Raw genomic sequence first — 19620 nt, forward strand, 5'->3', positions numbered from 1 at the left:
TGGTGATCTCTGACGCAATGAACTCACGTAGCCCCTCATCTACTGGCTCGAAACCTAATCTTGAACCCGATCCCTCTCCTGTACTGCCAACTGCTGGCCTCGGGCGTAGTACCACCATTCTGAAATACAAAAGAAATAATAATTGTTAGCGATACTGATACCTCTGGAGGGATCACACCTGCTACAAGTTCCCTTGTCTTATCTTGGCCTTGCTTGGTTCGGGTACGGATCCTCTGCTTTTAGTAGTATGGGCCCATACTACCTTCCACATATATTCGTACCTTCTCTAAAGACTGCCTTGACTCCACCAGGTCCCTTGCACTACCGCTGATCACTGCTACTCTTATCGTAGGCTTTCCCTAGGAAACCTCTGACTCCACCCAACCCATTCCTCAGCTGTTGAAGGTCTCTTTGTGATGCCAATTAGCTATTACCTGAATACAATCACATGCGATGAGGCTCGGATAATCCTTCGAGTAAGGGACTCATCCCTACAACGGTTAGGACTCAAACAAGAGCTAAGAAATAGTGTCAAATCCAACACTCTGAGATTATTCAACCCTGATCACATGTGACTTTAATGTATTCACCTAACAGCTAACTCCCATCACTCAAAGCCCACATAGCACAAAGCAAACAACATTTGGATAAAAGGAAACAATCTTAAGCAACTCTATCCTCATAGAGAAAAATTGAACTAGCATACAATGATAGACTCGTACTATCAAGCATAACCTAAACAGGCTACCCTATTGTTGTCTACTCAATTCTAGCATGCAACTTTTTCATATACTAAAGCACATAAAGCAGGCACATAAGGCATCACTCCTAGATCCTTAGTCCTATTCTAGCATGTTGTTCTACAGGAACTGATAAACATATATAAACTTGTATGGGTACATTGGGGAATACTTACTTGAGCTCGGCCGGTCGCACACACCACACACTTCGTTCCTTCTTAAAACTCTTTACTTAGCTTTTCAGAATATATTTTCTTCTTTAAAATCTTTTAATCCCTTGATTTGAGTTCAGACACCCCCGAAGACGTGTCCGAAACCCTCAAACCAGGACTCTAATACCAACTTGTAACATCCCAAAAATACGAGCCAAAAATTTCATTTTTGAAAACATATACTTAGCAAAACATTAGTAGTAAAACATACACCAACCACGTCATTTCATAAAAGTGTGCGTGTCTGGAAAACAGTTTATAAAAACATAACAACGTCAGAGTACAATCCCCAGGAAGATCTCATGGTGCGGAATACAAGCGTATGTGTGATGGTCCGCTACCATGCCAGCTCTTTCCCCTTCGAAGAAGAGGTACTTGAAACCAAAACTGAAAGCTGTAAGCACAAAGCTTAGTAAGTTCCCCCATCATACCGCATACCATACAATCGCATATCATACATATTGCTAGGCATTTCCGGGGTGCCCGACCTACCCGGTACGGCCATTCTGGGGTGCCGGCCTACCCGTGTCAAGCCATTCTGGGGTGCTGACTACCCATGTCAAGCCATTATGGGGTGCTGACTACCCTTTGGTCCTGAAGACCGAACCTCAAGGACTATTTCACCCCCTACTGCTACTATCACATATAACATAACTAGCCAGCATGCAAACATATCATCACATACTGTCAAACGTACCTGGGGTGTCTGACTACCCTTCGGTCCTAACAACCGAACTCTACTACTATCACATACAACATATCGTGCTAGCATATAACATATCAGGTAGTAGCAAACCTAGATGATATCACACAGACAATCATCTATCATACATCTCCTACTGGTGGGCTAACATTGTGACCTTAGACCCACCACTACTGGAAGGTAAGTCACCTCGTAGTAGCCGTTGATCTGTGTGGGAATGGTCTGTCTGCTGCTGCTGCTCCGGAAATCCTCCGGCTGCAATTCCCACCAAACACTTAGTCAAATACTACTAACCGACCTCAGGGTAAACTGACCATTTACCCTTAACCAAACCATGAGTTAAAGTCAAAGTCATCTTCTAGTTGACCCGACTCGTCGAGTTGGCCTGTCAACTCGCCGAGTCCTTATCCCTTTATCTGACCACTATCCCGTCTCTACTCGTCGACTTTGGCATTGACTCGACGAGTTTTCCTTCTAAGCTAAAGTCCAATAGTCCTTCATCCTACTCGCCGAGTTGTATGAACAACTCGCCAAGTTCTTCTTCATCCGAAGAACACTCTATGCTGAGACTCGCCGAGCTGTATGAACAACTCACCGAGTTTGTTCTTGAGGCAAGAAGATTGCCCTGAACTCGCCGAGTCATGGCATTGACTCGCCGAGTAACTATATGAGTGAGTCTGGCTTCCAACCCACTGAGTCACACCCTATGACTCACTACTCCAACCTGCAAACACGAAAAGGGGGAAAACTCGGGGACTCGCGACTCGACTCGCCGAGTCCGAGGGACGACTCGCCGAGTCGGCCTCATGCAATTACTATACACTCGATTTTTCTTGAATCCAGCTCATGCGATTCACATATCTGGGTTTCTAGGGCATGAATTACACATAAAGTTTCCAACTTTACGTGTAAATAATCACCAATGAAGGTTTTAGGGCTCAAAATGCACCAAAAGAGTAGATCTAGGGCTTTCATGCAATATGACTCCATAAAGGTAGTAGATCCAAGCTCCAGGGACTCAATCATGCCTAGATCTAGAGGCTAACAACTCATTACAACCCACAATGCACAAACAAGCTTGGGGAATGGCTCAAGAAGGACTTTCATGTAGCTAATAGAGACTACAAGCATGAAAACAGAGGGGAAACGAGTTATACCTCAAGGAAAACGCTGAGATGACACAAAGATGCACAAACAAGTTTTGGTTTTAGGTTCTTCCACTAGCAAATGGAAGGTCTCGAGATGATCGCATGACATACACCACAGTCTTTAGCCGGAGAGTTTTACTCTGATATTTTGATGTGAGATTTTGATATGTGACATATATTATGATACCTTATGATACATGATTCACGATTTTATTTATGATTATGGATGATTTATCTTTTAATAATAATTTGAAAAAAAAAATTCTGGTCCGTATTTTTGGGATTTTTCAAGTCGGTATTAGAGCCTTGGTTTGAGGGATTCGGGCGCACTTTTGGGTGTTTTTGAACCCAAACTAAGGAAGTGGTATAAATTTTTCAAAAGAAAACCATTGTTATAAAAAGGATTTTGAGAAAAGAAAAGAAATTCAAGAAAGGAATTTTGAAAAGAGGAAAGGGTGTGGTGCATGCAATCATCCAAGCTCAAGTAAGTACTCCTAAAGTACCCATACAAGTTTATGTTATGATATGTTTATCAGCTTTACCAGAACAACATGCTAGATTAGGACTAAGAATCTAGAAAGGATGCCTTATGTGCCTGTTATATGTGTATCAACTTTATGAGAAATGCGTATTAGTACAAATCAATCAGTATGATAGCCAGAGTAGTATATGCTTGATTATATGTACTCAATGCTCGAATGCTTGCTTTGTGATTTTAGGAGTTCTGGCTATCTTTTACTAACTAGTAAATGAACATGTTAAGTTACATATTACAAGGACTAAATAATTCCAGAAGGTTAGGTTTAGCCTTATTTCACACCTATTGTCTAAGTCTAACCATTGTAGGGTAGAACCTCACATTCGAAGAGTTATCAAGTCTTAGTGATATGTAATAGTATTCGCGAGCTAGTTAGGGGAATATAGTAGGGACTTCTTATGCAGCTGATGGCAGAGGATGGGATGGTCATTACCCTAGGGCAAACTTAGGATGAGAGTAGTGCGTGAAGCAATAGTAGTAAAAGGGACTTAGTGGAGTCAAGGCAGTTCTTGAGGAAAGTAGGGATAAATCTGGAAGGTAGTATGGGCCCGTACTACTGAAAGCAGAGGATTCATACTCAAATCAAGGAAGGCTGAGATGAATCCAAGAAACTTGTAGTGTTTGAGATCCCTCCAGTTATGTTCAGTATTCTGATGTTTGTTATGATGTGTTTTCAGAATGGTGGTGTTACGCCCTAGACCAGCAGTCGGCAGTTCAGGTGCCGGTGAAGGATCAAGCTCAGACTCTGGATTTGAGAAGCTAGACGAGCAGACCAAGGAGTTCATCTCCCTATAGATCACGCACATCATACTAGACTAGACTCCTGTGATCTTTGGCATGATCAAAGAGGGCATTCTTGAGCTTTTGGATGAGAGGTTGATTGCTTTCCGCACTGAGATGGCGGCCATGATGTGGTCACGCACACAGACTTTCAGGGAGTTCAGGGCTTGTAGATCTCCCGACTACCATGGGGCTCGGGACCCCATTGCGAGCACCAGATGGTTGGTGGATGTCGCCAATGCGTTCCGCACCAATAGATGTCCCGAGGGGGACCAGGTTAGGCTTATGTCCTGTCTTTTGAAGGACCGGAAACGTGACTGGTGGGAGGAGGTTGGGAGAACCATTAGTGATGATATAGTGTTGGATGCGACGACCTGGAGTGATTTCAAAACCAGTTTCAGGGCCGAGTTTGCACCTATGATCGAGGTGCAACAACTAGCGAGGGTGTTTTAGGATCTTGAGTAGACTAATGAGACTGTGGCGATGATCACCGCCAAGTTCAGGGAGAGGGCCCTTCTTGTTCCGCAGTACGTGGCGGACAAGGAGATGAAGAAGGCCTAATATCTTGAGATGTTGCGGAGTGATATCCTGTGGTCTCTGATGCTCGGCCTTGACCTTCCTGCAGGTCAAGCATCGCTTGACGTACCAAGCCACATCCCGCTTCATTCAGGGCCACCAATAGTCCAGACGAAGATCCCTATACATCTTCGTCACCCCGGGATGAATGCGCCTCCTCCATCAAGATCTGGCGCATGCCTCCGAGGTATGGCACCTATACCCTGCGTGTAATGTCAATAATCCCCTGATATCATAGTCAAAGGAGAAAACCTGACCCACTATGCGCTCACTCTTCCGATGTTCCTCCTTCAAGGCATCTTGCTGGGCCTCCCGAACCCTCTCCAAAAGCGGAGTCACCACTGTTATCCGCATGCAAATATCCCTGATCGGCGCCGCCTTGCTGCTAAGCGCATCGGCCACCACAATTGCCTTCCTTGGGTGGTAAAGGATCTCAAAATCATAGTCCTTCACCACATCAAGCCACCGACGCTATCTCATGATAAAATTCGGCTGATCCATGAGGTACCTCAAACTCGTGTGGTCCGTGTAAATGGTACATCGAACCCCGTAGAGGTAATGCCGCCAAATCTTGAGGGCGAAGACCACCGCCCCCAACTCTAAATCATGCGTCCAGTAGTTCGCCTCGTGAGGATTCAGCTGCCTCGAAACATAGGCAATGACATGCCCCATCTGCATCAGTACCACGCCCAACCCCGAAATGGACGCGTCACAGTATACCACAAAATCCTCTACGCCCTCCGGCGGGGCTAAGATTGGCGCCTCGCACAATCTTTGTCTCAAAATCTCAAATGTTTCCTGTTGCTCAGGCCCCCATCGAAAGACTACGGCTTTCTCGGTCAACCGCGTCAGGGGTACGACTATCTTGGAGAAATCCTGGATGAATCTCCGATAGTAGCCCGCTAATCCTAGGAAACTCCAAATCTCAGATGGAGACTTCGGAACCTCCCATCTCATCACGGCCTCCACCTTGGCTAGCTCTACTAAAATCCCATCCTGGTTGACTAGGTACCCCAGAAACTGCACCTCGCGCAACCAGAACTCACACTTGGAGAACTTGGCATACAAGCTCTCCCTCCTCAAAGTCTCCAGCACCTCTCGTAGGTGCTCCTCCTGCGTCTTAGAGTAAACCAAGATATCATCGATGAAAACTATCACAAACCGATCCTGCATCGGTCTGCACACATGGTTCATGAGGTCCATGAATGCGGTGAGCCCGAACGGCATCACCACGAACTCATAATGGCCATAACGTGTCCAAAACGAGGTCTTCTGCATATCCTCCTCTCTGACCCTCATCTGATGATAACCTGAACGCAAATTGATCTTGGAGAACCAGGATGCTCCCTACAACTGATCAAAGAGGTCTTCAATCCTCGGGAGTGGGTAGCGGTTCTTCACCGTTACCTTCTTCAGCTCCCGGTAATCTATACACATCCGATGCGTCCCGTCCTTCTTTTTCACAAACAGGATCGGGGCTCCCTAGGGTGAACTTCTCGGTCTAATGAATCCCTTGTCTAACAGCTCCTGTAGCTATGTAAACAACTCCTGCATCTCAAGAGGAGCCAACCAATACGGTGCCTTGGCTATCGGAGCCGCACCAGGAACTAGGTCGATCCTGAACTCTACCTGTCGATCCGGAGGTATTCCAGGAAGCTCCTTCGGGAACACATCAGTGTAGTCTCGCACCACTGGAACCTCGTTCACTGTTGCCTTACTCACCTCCTGGGTATCCACAACATACGCGACATATCCCGCGCAACCCTGCTAAAGGTAGCGCCTGGCTCTCGCTGCTGAACATACTGTGGGTCCATGTTGGGGCCTCTCGCCGTGGATCACCAACTCTCCCCCACTTGGGGTCCTGATTCGCACTAGCTGCTGTGCACAATCTATCACCGCCCCATTAGGGCTCAACAAATCCATGCTTATAATCACCTTGTTCCCACGCAACGGAATGGGAACCAAATCCACCAAGTATCGCTCCTCGAATAATCTCAGAACACAATCTCTGAACACCGCTGATGCCCGCACCGATCGATCATCGGCAATCTCTACCTATAAAGGGCAATCAACATGCCTGAAGACTCAGTAAACTTTTTGCTAAGCGCAAGAGAAACAAACGATCGGGTAGCACCCGATTCAAATAACACCTGAACACGGATACCGTTCACATGGAACGATCCTAAAGCATATACACAGAGCACATATCAATAACATAACAACATGAAAATGAAATAGAGGGAAAGAATCATACCCATCACCACATCGGGTGTGGCGCATGCCTCCTCGGTAGTCAGCTGAAATGCCCGACTCCTCACCATTGGAGCCTCCGCCTTGCCCTACCGGCCATCAGTGATCCGCAGGGTCGCTGGAGTTGGCGCAATTGCTATCAACTGAGGGCAATTGGCCTTCTTGTGGCCCCTTTAGTTGTAGTGAAAACACAACGACTCAGACATCTGTATCACAGGTGCAGGGGCGGTACAGTCCCTGCTGAAATGCCCCGTCTTGCTGCAGTTATAGCAGCCCGACGATCCCAGTCTACATGCCCCCTCATGAGGCCTGCCGCATTTCCTGCAGCGGCTTGGTCCTGACTGGCCTTTCGGCCTACCATCTGATCCCTTGGGCTTCTTCCCTAAATCCCCTCCTGTCTGTCCCTCCTCTGTCTTCCTCTTTCGTATGTGCTCCAGATCTATCTTCCTCTCCCTCACCCTGACAATCATAGAGTCCAGGGTAGGGTAAGTTGAAAAACTGACATGCTCTTGAATATCAGCTCGGAGCATGTCATGGTAGCGGGTCCTCCTCATGTCCTCATCACCCACATACTGGGGCACTAATAATGCCCTCTCCTGGAACTTGGCGGTGATCTTCGCCACGGTGTCTGTTGTTTGCCTCATATCTAAAAACTCCCTAGCCAGCTGTTGAAGCTCGACATCTGATGCAAACACTGCCCTGAACCTGGTCACAAAGTCCGACCAGGTCATAGCCTCGACAGCCGAGGCTCCCAACGAGTCACCAACGAACTCCCACCAATCCCTAGCTCGATCTCGTAAACACCCTGCTGCAAACCTCACCTTCGACCCCTCAGGGCAGAAGCTAGTCAAGTGTGCAGACTCAATGTCTGCAATCCATCGCTTGGCAGCTACGGGGTCATTTGCCCCATGAAAATTCGGCGCACCATTGCCCCTGAATTCCTTAAAGGACAGTGTGCGAGATCCCGACTGGACAGATGCCATGTCGCTCCTGAAATTCCTAAGGCTATCCTCCATCTACTCAACTATCCCCTCCTTGATCGACCCGAAGATGATGGGGGTTGACTCAAGTATGCCTCTGGTGATCTCTGACGCGATGAACTCGTGAAGCCTCTCATCTACTGGCTCGGAACCTGATCCCGAACCCGATCCCTCTCCTGAACTACCAACTGTCAGCCTCAAACGTAGTACCACCATTCTGTAATACATAAATAACATCCGTTAGTTATACTGATACCTCTTGAGGGATCGCCTCTACTACAAGTTCCCTGGTCTTATCTTGGCCTTCCTTGGTTCGGTACGGATCCTCTGCTTCCAGAAGTACGTGCCCATACTACCTTCAACATCTATCCGTACCTTCTTCAAGGACTGCCTCGACACCACTAGATCCCTTTCACTACTGTTGATCACTTCTATACTCATCCTAGGCTTGCCCTAAGGAAATCTTTGACTCCGCCCTACCCGGTTCTCAGCTGCTAAAGGCCTCTGAGTAATGCCACTTGGCCATTACCTGAATACCATCACATGTGATGAGGCTTAGATAATCCTTCGAGTAACAGACTCATCCCTACAATGGTTAGACTCAAACAAGAGCTGCGTAATAGGGCCAAATCCAACACTCTAAGATTATTCAACCCTGATCACATGTGACGTGACGTATTCACCTAATGGCTAACTCCCATCGCTCAGAGTCCCACGAAGTACAAAGCAAGCAGCATTCAGACAAAAGGAAACAATCTCAAGCAACTCCGCTCTCAAAGAGAGAAACTGAACTAGCATACAGTGGTAAACTCATACTATCAGGCATAACCCTAACAGGCTATCCTACTGTTGTCTATTCAATTCTAGCATGCAATTTTCATACACTGAAGCACATAAAGTAGGCACATAAGGCATCACTCCTAGATCCTTAGTCCTATTCTAGCATGTTGTTCTACTGAAACTGATAAACATAACATAAGCTTGTATGGGTACTTTGGGGAATACTTACTTGAGCTCGGCCGGTCGTGCACATCACACACTTCGTTCCTTCTTAAAAACTCTTAGAAAACATTATCTTCTTCAAAATATTTTAATCCTTCGATTTGAGTCCAGACACCCCCGAAGGTGTGTCTGAATCCCTCAAACCAGGGCTCTGATACCAACTTGTAACATCCCAAAAATACGAGCCAAAATTTCGTTTTTTTAATTAAGCGATTTGAAAAAGTGTTTGTAACAAAATATCACACGATCATAATATTTGATAAAACATGTCTCGTGCCTGTAAACCAAAACATAAAACATGAAAATGTCGAGTACAAAATCCCATAATGACTCTTGGTGCGGAAATCAAAAGAGCGTGTGTGATGCGCCGCTACCGCGCCAGCTCCTTCCCCTTGACAGAAGAGGTACCTGAAACAACAACTGAAAACTGTAAGCATGAAGCTTAGTGAGTTCCCCCACTGTACCACATACCATATAATCACATAGCATACATACTGCCAGGTAAATTTGGGGTGCCCAACCTACTCGGTACGGCCATTCTGGGGTGCCGACCTACCCGTGTCAAGCGATTCTGGGGTGCTGACTACCCATGTCAAGCCGTTCTGGGGTGCTGACCACCCTTCGGTCCTAACAACTGAACCTCGGGGACTATTTCTCCCCCTACTACTACTATCACATATAACATAACATAACATAACATATTACCAGACGTATCTGGGGTGCCTGAGCTGCCCTTTGGTCCTAACAACCGAACTCGGGGACTGGTCCCCTCCTACTACCTCTATCGCATATAACATAACAAGCCAGCATGCAAACATATCATCACATACTGTCAAACATACCTGGGGTGTTTGACTACCCTTCGGTCCTAACAACCGAACTCTACTACTATCTCATACAACATATCATGCTAGCATATAACATATCAGGTAGTAGCAAACCTAGATGATATCACAAAGACAATCATCTATCATACGTCTCCAACTAGTGGGCTGGAATTGTGGCCTTAGACCCACAGCTACTGGAAGGTAACGCACCTCAAAAGTAGCTGCTGAAGTCTGCTTGATGAGCGCCTGACTGCTGAATCGCAAATCATCCGGCTATAAATCATAAACATAGGTTAGACACTCATAAATACCGTTAGGTCAAAAGACTGACCCTCCCTTGGTCCAAGGTCAACTCTTTGGTCAAAGTCAACGTCCATTTGACTGGACTCGCCGAGTCACGGCATAAACTCATCGAGTCCTTCTCCTATTAACCCGATCCTACTCGACCAGTTATTCTTCCCACTCACTGAATCACCCTTAGCTCATTACTTGGGACGATTGAACCGATTCGCGACCCGACTCGCCGAGTTTGAAGAACAACTCGTCGAGTTCCAGGCAATCTTCATAGGACTCGCTGAGTTGTTCATCCAACTCGCCGAGTCTAAGGCCATCTTTATGGAACTCACCGAGTCCCTATGACCCATTTCCCATACAGACCAAATCTGACACATGCAACGCTTCCAAACCATAGATCAATGTTCCTTGAGCATGCTTATCATGTAAAGTTGCAAACTTTACGTGCATGCATAGCCCTATAAGCTCAAAAGGCCAAAACCAAACTCTTAATGAGGTCATACACTCAATGGGGACCTCAATCACTTCAACCACAGAAACTTTATACTTCTAATACGCCCATAAGGTCCAAATCTGGAGTCCTTTCAGAACATAGAGCATTAACACATGGAGCTTGAGGTTTTAGGGCTTGAAAACCACTAATTTGGGACAAAAGGGGGATCTAATGAACTAGTGATCAAGGTAAGAACTTTTCTACCTGAATGGAAGCTCCTCACAGTGTAGATTCCAGATCTATCTCCCCTCCTTGCACACTTCAACCTTTTCCTTCTTCTTCTAAGCTCCAAACCTTCTTCACAAAGCCAAAAACACTCTCAAGAACAATATGGCGCTAGGGTTTCGCTCTATAGCTCTCTGGAAGTGTTAGGGACAAAGCAGGCCAAGTTAGAGCGTTTAAATAGGGTGCAAACACCCAGATTAGGGTTTTTGCCCAAATAGGGTCTACTCGCCGAGTCCAAAGTTCAATCCCTGCACCTTATCCCACTCCTACTTGGCGAGTTGGCCCATCAACTCGCCGAGTCCAAGGCAAAATGCATTATTTTTAAAATGTAAATAGCAAGGAGTACGTATCGGGAACCAGGTGCTACAAAGTCATTAGTGGATCATGTATGGTTAACCGATACACTAAAATGGACTTGTGAGAAATGGAAAAGGTCTAAACAATTGAGACTATGATTATGACATCCCTTTTCATAATTCTAAAAATTGTTTAGACACACATGTGAGCTATCTAAGGAAAGGTGTATGATCTTCATAAATTCTTATCAAAGCATTTCGTATCAGAAATCTGAACTTTTGTAAGAAAGTCAATAAAGTATTGATTTCTAGAAGCCCAGTTGTTTTCTAGATACATGTCAAAGCTAGTGGGAGCATAAGTGTTATGGTAGTAATTATCATGTTAGTGGGAGCATGATTATTATGTTAAGTGTTAATTATAGAAAACAAAAGTTTCAATTTGAAAAATATATTTTGCAGGATTTGAAAAGTTGTTTTGTTATAATTAAGGAAGAAGAAATTGTACTTCATTTCAATTCTAAAAGCTTAGATTGAGATTTTAATCATCTTTAGTCAAAGATATATATATATATATATATATATATATATATATATATATATATATATATATATATATATGTATATATATATGAATTTTATGATGGAATGGTTCAACATAAGGAAATTATATATATATATATATATATATATATATATATATATATATATATATATTGCGTTCTCAAAATTCGATTATAATTACGACATCCCTCTTCATAGTCGAATTATGAAAACATGGAAAATAAAAAATATTGTAGCAAAAGACTGGTCTAGGATCATGTCGTTATGTGAGACATCATGAATCGTGTCCTATATGCTTCATGTATAGGATCGATTACATGTGGTATAATATTTATCATTTCTAAATTTTCCAAATTCCTAGGGCATTAAAAGGGGAAAGGGTCTAGAATTGGATATGACTAAAATGATTAAGCAATTTTCGAGGACAATCTGAGGTTTACCAAAGATTGGTTACTCATAGACAGTTGGAAGTATGGTGTAAATTTTTGGAAAGGACCATATTGACATATTCTGAAAGGATGCAACTCTTATTCAGAAGTAATAGTCAGAATGAGAATATGGAAATGTTTCATAGGTGGAAGTTATTCATTAAATATGTGTAAGATTAGAAAACTTAATGCAAGAAGGATGTTCAAAGGAATGTACTTTGAATTTGAGACTTCATTTCCATGGAGTTGCTCTCCATTGGAATACTTTGCAATGTCTGTTACCGAGTCTCTATGACTTTTATGCATAGTCTTTACAAGAGGATCATTGTATATAAGTTTAAAATCTAACAGATTATAGTAAATGACAAGAATTTGGTATTCTTACATTTACGGTATGGATTTGGGATCGTGAAATGAGCATCATTGGAATCATGTTCAGCTGGTCTATTTCACAAAGTAAGAATCATAGAAAAACATAGTGTGCATACTTGGAGTATGGCATAACTATTGGTTGGACAAACATAGTGTGCATGCTTGGAGCATAGCATGACCATTGTTTCAGTTCAAATATTAATTTGATTATTTGAAACATTATACAATGAATAATGAGTAATCAATATGGTGTTTAAATAAAATGTGTTTTATTTACTCTCAAAGGTGCTTGGGGCATATAGGATTAGTATTATTCTTTTGTTTCACTTTGCATGTTTTTACTTCCTGAATAACTAGATTATTCAAACTCTCCATAGTTAATCATACTTTGGAAGTAGGTATGAATCAAGACTGTCATGAATTGGGCTTGTAGATGTCTAAAGTGTTTAGATATAGCAAAAGTTGCTGCAACATTCATGAGTGCTCTTGGAATGAGATTCTAGTATTGGATTAAACCCACGCTCATTTGAATCGCTTCATGGATTTTATCACGAGTGATCATGAGACGATAATATAATATATTCTTCTAACCTAGAGATATGATTTGTTGACTATGAGTTGGTTATACATTGATTGTACGAAAACGCATCGGTAACTTGATGTTATAAAATGTGCCTTTGTGTATGATTCAACAAATAGTTAGTACAACCATATGAGTCTAAGTTTATCAATTCCTTTTACCCTTGGAGGGTTAAAAGCGATATATGTGGGCCCTTGATGATTTAGTGATGATAAACGTAAGTGCTCGGCCGGGCTTGAACTGATTTGATTTGTTCAATTAATCGGTCGTCATAAATCGGAAATCAGGAAACAACAAATGGACAGAGAGAATTATTATATTCCATGTCTTAGTCCATATGATATCTAGAATGGAGGAATATATGACCCCTTATCTAATGGACATGTCATTGACTAGGTTAGAGTTTGACAACAAATTTTAAGAGCTACGATTGCTAGTCGGGTTTTGGAGATGTACTTGCAATAATAGTTTTAGACTTATCCAAGTGAGAGATTGTTGTATTAGATGTCTAACCCCATAACTATTATTGGTATGTACTTGACCTGAGAGTAGCATGGTCCATTTGGGTTGCATATCATCATGATAGTTTGTTAGAATGGATTCTTGAGAGAAGGTTATATGTGATTTATTAATATATTATAAGTTCTAATATATTAATATGAAATCATATGTTAGTATTGATCGAGAATTAATTTTATGATCCAAAGAGACTAATTAAATCAATAGGGACTAATTATGGTAATTAGCTATATTTATATGTGTTGGGCTTATGATCCATGTTGGACCAAGTTTATGTTTGGACACATAAATAGTTGGGTCACATGAACCATGTCAAAAACCCATGTGTATGGGTTTGGGTTAACCCATAACCTTTGAAATTCTACATATAAATATGTCCATGCATAGCCGAAAATCGCCAAGACTTGTACTTAGAGTTCATGGAGGTGTTTTTGGTGTGAAAGGAATTCTCTCTTAAGTTCCACCTTTGTTCATGATGTGTTGTTACTTCATTTGAGTCTTCCACAGTATTGGGGCTAAGCTCTTAAGGCCAAATACATCAAGACTTTAAGCTACATAAAATGTATGTTACCCTATCTAGTATCTTATATGGTTTATGTCAAATGCATGCTAGTTATAGGTTTAATACCTTGGAAACCATTTGCATGTATAATTTGTGAAAACATAGATCCAAAGTATTTAGGGTTATATGTGCACCATAGGATGTTGTAGTATACAAAACCCATCACTAATTCCTATCTAATATAATATGAGATGTTGAATTCAAGGTGGAAAGCTTGATATTGGAAGATTGGAACAAATTATTAAAAGCATGAAGTTTAGCTACTTCAAGTAGTTTGGGACTTGACTTTGATATGCTTTTTGAAGGATATGACACAAGCTAGTAAAATATAATGTCAAGCTAGAACTTATGAGAATATAAAATGTTGTGTGTATTGTCTTCAAGTATTCACCATGAATGGAAAGGGTTCAATCCTTAGTGACATCCTGATTTTTTAATATTTGGATTGTATAAGTTACTAATGTGAAATTCAATCATCATGACCTTTCATTTATGCATCAGTTTGTTTTTGTTATATTTTGTTTTTTAAGTTGATCAAGATTACACTTAAATGGTTGAGGTTTGTTGGTAATTTGTTATTATCAATATTATTAAAGTGTAATGGGATTATTTTGTTGACAAAAATGGTCATGATATATATTGAACAAGTAAGGAAGGTGTAGAGTACACTCTTGTTTAAGTTTGATCAAGTTTTAAAGTACACTATCATTTGGGGGCGAAACCCCTGACTTAACAGGGGTCCGGTGGAAGCACCCCTGAAAGCGGGATCCAAGGGGCAGCAGCCCCTGGCGGGGTCCAAGGGGCAGAGCCCCTGACTGGGGTCGAGTTGCCAGGTCAATATGAAATCTTGTAAATGAACTCGGTTTTTGAACCTTATTAATAATCTTGTTTTGATGATAGTTTAGGACTATTATAAACTGTCTTTTGACAGTTTGGGTAGTTTGTGGACAAAGAAAGCTGTCTTGATAATTTTTAGACAAATGAAATATTTAATCATTTTGGTCATAATTTTCCTACAACTAAAATCAAGAAAATCATAAATTCCATATTCTCTGTTCTTGAAACTTTTCTGAGCCTTATCCGATTAAATATTAGGGGTACCATCCAAATACTTTAATCTGAAAGTGTACAAACGATTCTCAAAATTTTCAAACCTTTTATTACCACAAATTTCTAGCAGAGATTAATATATATATATATATATATATATATATATATATATATATATATATATATATATATATAGTTAAAAGAATAGAAATCAATTAAAACTATAATATAATGAAGAAGATAAAAATATAATATGATTAAAAAACAATTGATTAGTTGTTGAAAGTTTTATAATATATTAATCATTTAATATATATTAAATAACTAATCAAAAACATAAAAAGCTAGAAACTATAATAATATTAAATAAAAATAAATGATCAATCAATAATAAAAATTATAAATAAATCACCATTAAAATTGAAAAAAATAATAATAATAAGGACCTTGTGTGTGTAATTCACTCGCTAAATAAGTTTTTCAAAAACATAAAAACTCTATAAATTCGACAAAATATATCGAAAAGCTTTATTTTTTAAAAGAAAATAGCCTATACTGACATCATCTTACTCTACCTCTCACATCAATTGCAGGCCTACCTCTTGAGTCCTTGTAGAGAGAGTGACAAGTAGAAGGTCTAAGGTTTAACCTAAATAATTTTCTTTCAATTTGCATGATGAAAGGATTTGATGAAGTAATCAACAGAACTTTGGGACCCACACTCAGCCATAGGCAAGACTAGGCGCGTGAAGTACAAACCAAGTATGTGCGAGCGGTGGTGGCGTTGGCTTATAAATTCAATTCAACTATACACAAGAAAACACACAGTCATCCATATAAATGTATTTATAGGTTTCCCTCCTTCGTCACTTTGCCCCTTCACTTCACTTCACTTCATATCCCCTCCCCTTTTCTCTGCACAGAAAAGCCTCAGAAGAAAGAGCCTTGAGAAAGTGAACTAAATCCTTTCCTTAAGCTTCACGCCTCCATTTTTACACCTCTCTTTTCTCTCACTTCTCATAAAACCCTCTTTCTCTATCTACATTTAAATATCGTCAGAAAGACTTACTCCCAACCAACGCACATTTCCCTTCACTCATTACCCTTTTAAACTCACAGTCTTTGAAGTAAAAAAGAAAAGAAGCAGAGCATTTCTTGGATAACGGAGGGGTTTCTGTTACTTGCTCACTGAAAGTCCCTTCTTGTTTCTTGTTTTCTGTTGTGAGTTTTCATCTTTCTTGATAAATCTTTGATGGGTTCTTGTGAAAAAGATCAAACGTTCATGAAGTTTGATGGACCAATTATTGTGGGCGCTGGCCCTTCTGGAATAGCAGTTGCAGCTTGCCTAAAACAAGATGGCATCCCTTCTCTTGTTCTTGAGAGAAGTGACTGCATTGCGTCTTTATGGCAACATAAAACTTATGATCGTTTAAAGCTTCATCTTCCTAAACAATTCTGCGAGCTTCCATTGTTTGGGTACCCAAAGAATTTCCCAAAATATCCCACCAAAAAACAGTTTGTTTCCTACATGGAGGCATACGCAAAACACTTTGAAATCAAGCCGAGGTTTAACCAATCGGTGGCCAGAGCTGAGTTTGACGCTCAAGTTGGTGTTTGGAGGGTGAATACACAAGACTCTGTCTATGAATCACGGTGGTTGGTGGTGGCCACCGGAGAGAATGCGGAGGCGGTGGTGCCGGAGATTCAGGGAATTGAGAGGTTTGAAGGGGTTGTTAGACATACAAGTGAGTACAAGAGTGGGTGTGTGTTTAGAGAGCAAAGGGTTTTAGTAGTTGGGTGTGGGAATTCTGGCATGGAGGTTAGTTTGGACCTTTGCCGTTACAATGCAAGTCCTTTTATGGTTGTTAGAAACTCTGTAAGTTTATCATCACCACTCTTCTTTTCAGTGTGTGCTTTCAGTGTTGTGTGTGTATCTAGTTATGATTAGAGAATTATTGCTCTAATTCTAAATGTCAAAGTCAATTACATTCGCCTTTTTCTTCACTTTTTGAAATGGATATTCCTTTTTTAAAATTTAAAAAGATCACTATTTCAAAACTCAAAACATCCGACTTTCTTGTGTATTTCTTGAATCTTTTCTTTTCTTGTTTATAATCACTAAACTTTATGTTTTTCCGTATTAATGGTATTTCATCTTTTTTCTTAAAGAATCCTTTCTTGACATAGAAATTTCTTTTAGTCGTAATAAAATCCTTAAAAAGCCTCTATATTTAATGAGTAGTTGCAATCCTTTTGGTTATTTTAATGCTATAAAGACTTTCTTGACGTACTTTCTTTGACTTTGGGGGATGTTCATATGCCTGTTTTAATGTATTTACAGGTTCATGTTCTGCCTAGAGAGATGTTTGGATTCCCAACATTTGGAATTGCTATGGGACTTCTCAAGTGGCTACCTCTTAGGGTGGTGGATAAATTAATCTTGTTTATGGCCAATTTAACACTAGGAAACACCGATAAATTAGGCCTACGGAGGCCTAAAACTGGCCCCCTTGAGCTAAAAAACGCCACCGGTAAAACCCCAGTACTTGACACCGGAGCCTTATCTCTAATCAAATCCGGTAACATCAAGGTAACTATTGAAAGATTCAACACATGCAATAATGAGTTGTAACGTACGATTCTTAAATCTTGTTTGTGTTTTATTGGAATGTTTGTAGGTTGTGGAGCAAGGAGTGAGAGAAATAACTAGAAATGGAGCCAAATTCATGGATGGTCAAGAAATTGCATTTGATTCGATTGTCTTGGCAACGGGATATAAGAGCAATGTGCCATTTTGGCTCAAGGTAAATAGCATGGCATCCATTTAGCTCTTTTATCAAATCATGTGTGAAATAAGTGTATGCTATATAAGAGACATGTTTCAAAATATGTACTTTGAATACAATACTTGTAATGTATTTTACTATTTGAATTTTATCTTATTCTCCATCTCACATCACTTTCCAAGTCTTACACATCGAGAAGCCTACAAAATGGTTTTTAGTAACCAAAAAGGTGAAAAACTGGTGGCACTTGTTTGGATGATTCTCAATCTCTTAACATTTTTGTTGTCATTTTATGATGTGTTAACATCAGCTAGTATTCTCATGATTATATTTCTCATTTTTTATGTCTTTTTGCTTAAAATGATTTGAATAGCTTACAAATATGAAGTTTCTAAATCAAGAGTAATGTACAAGTTTTGATCCATATCCTACTAGTCATTGTAGGATTTTAGTTCTGGTTTTAGTAATTTCTTCTCTGGGAGTAATGATCACCATATAATAATATTTTTTGTTAAAGAATAATAATTGAAATATGTTGTGCTTATAATGATCTCATTATTTTGTCCTTTGATAATGAGTTGGGTCATTGACCATGACCTCACATCTTTCAGATATGTATGTGGCGTATAATTTATAAACTATAAAATTTAATTTTTATTTTAGAAAGGTTAAGACTAAGGATCTGAATGTTTTAACTTTTTACTAGTTAAATATCTTTAATTTTTTGTATTAGATCATTATATCTTATGTTCTAATGTTTTTTGTTCTTGTTTGATATAGGGAAGCGACTTTTTTACCAAAGAGGGAATGCCTAAAATGTCTTTTCCAAATGGCTGGAAAGGGGAGAATGGGTTATACACGGTTGGGTTCACTCGAAGGGGTCTTCTTGGAACCACATGTGATGCCCTTAAAATTGCCAAGGACGTTACTGGTCAATGGCGGTCAACGACTTGCAAACCCTAAGAAAGAGTTTAAATCGAAGGGAGGTGCCAATATTGGAATAAAATGAACAAAGAAAGTAACATAATTAAATAGGGTTTTATTTTTCTTTAAAGGGTGGAGGGGTATGGTGATATTTACTTAGGGGGGGTATTATTTTGTAGTTGGAATGTTTACCAAGCAACATTGTGTTACTTCTTGGAGGGGTGATGGGGTTAAAAATGTAAATTAACAAATTTTGTAGTTCGTTTTGTTTTCTAATCTTTAAATGCATGACTCGGTTGTATTGTACATTCCATGCCTTAAATAAAGGTTTTTTTTTTTTTTTTTTTTTTTTTTTTTTTTTTTTTTTTGTGTTTTACCCTCTTTAATGTCATATTTCATACTGGTTATCACCCTAAAACATGTTTGAAAATATGTAGTAATTTCATTATACTTTTCAATTCTGCGTCTAGCTCAAAGGTTTAAAGCAGTCAAAAAGATGTTCAAAGTCTTGGAGAGCTAACTCTCGGTCTATAGAACATTAGGAGTGCAATGATCAAAAGAAAAATGAACGAGCTTGAGTTTTGGCAGCATCAAGGCCCTTGGACTCAACAAACAATTTTCAAGAAAAAAAAAATCGATGAAATTGAAATCGTCAAAGAAGTGAACTTGAACCAGAAGGCAAGAATAAAATGGGTCATTAAGGCTGATAAAACAATTCCTTCTTCCATGGACCCATGGTATCATCCATGGAAACAAAGGTCCCGGATCAACGGT

The 19620-nt window shown here is 40.5% G+C and overlaps 1 protein-coding gene across 1 annotated transcript; it reads left to right on the forward strand.

Annotated features, from left to right (window-relative positions):
- Positions 1-16002: 16002 nt before the first annotated feature.
- LOC144997273 (putative indole-3-pyruvate monooxygenase YUCCA4) lies at positions 16003-19152 on the forward strand. Its single transcript, XM_078957141.1, has 4 exons — positions 16003-17012; positions 17478-17726; positions 17815-17940; positions 18703-19152. The coding sequence occupies exons 1-4, from the start codon at positions 16389-16391 to the stop codon at positions 18883-18885; spliced, it is 1182 nt and encodes a 393-aa protein (XP_078813267.1). The 5' UTR covers positions 16003-16388; the 3' UTR covers positions 18886-19152.
- Positions 19153-19620: the final 468 nt, after the last annotated feature.

The sequence above is a fragment of the Lactuca saligna genome, chromosome 1 (assembly GCF_052625555.1).
Source record: "Lactuca saligna cultivar CGN05327 chromosome 1, ASM5262555v1, whole genome shotgun sequence".
Taxonomy (NCBI): Eukaryota; Viridiplantae; Streptophyta; class Magnoliopsida; order Asterales; family Asteraceae; genus Lactuca; species Lactuca saligna.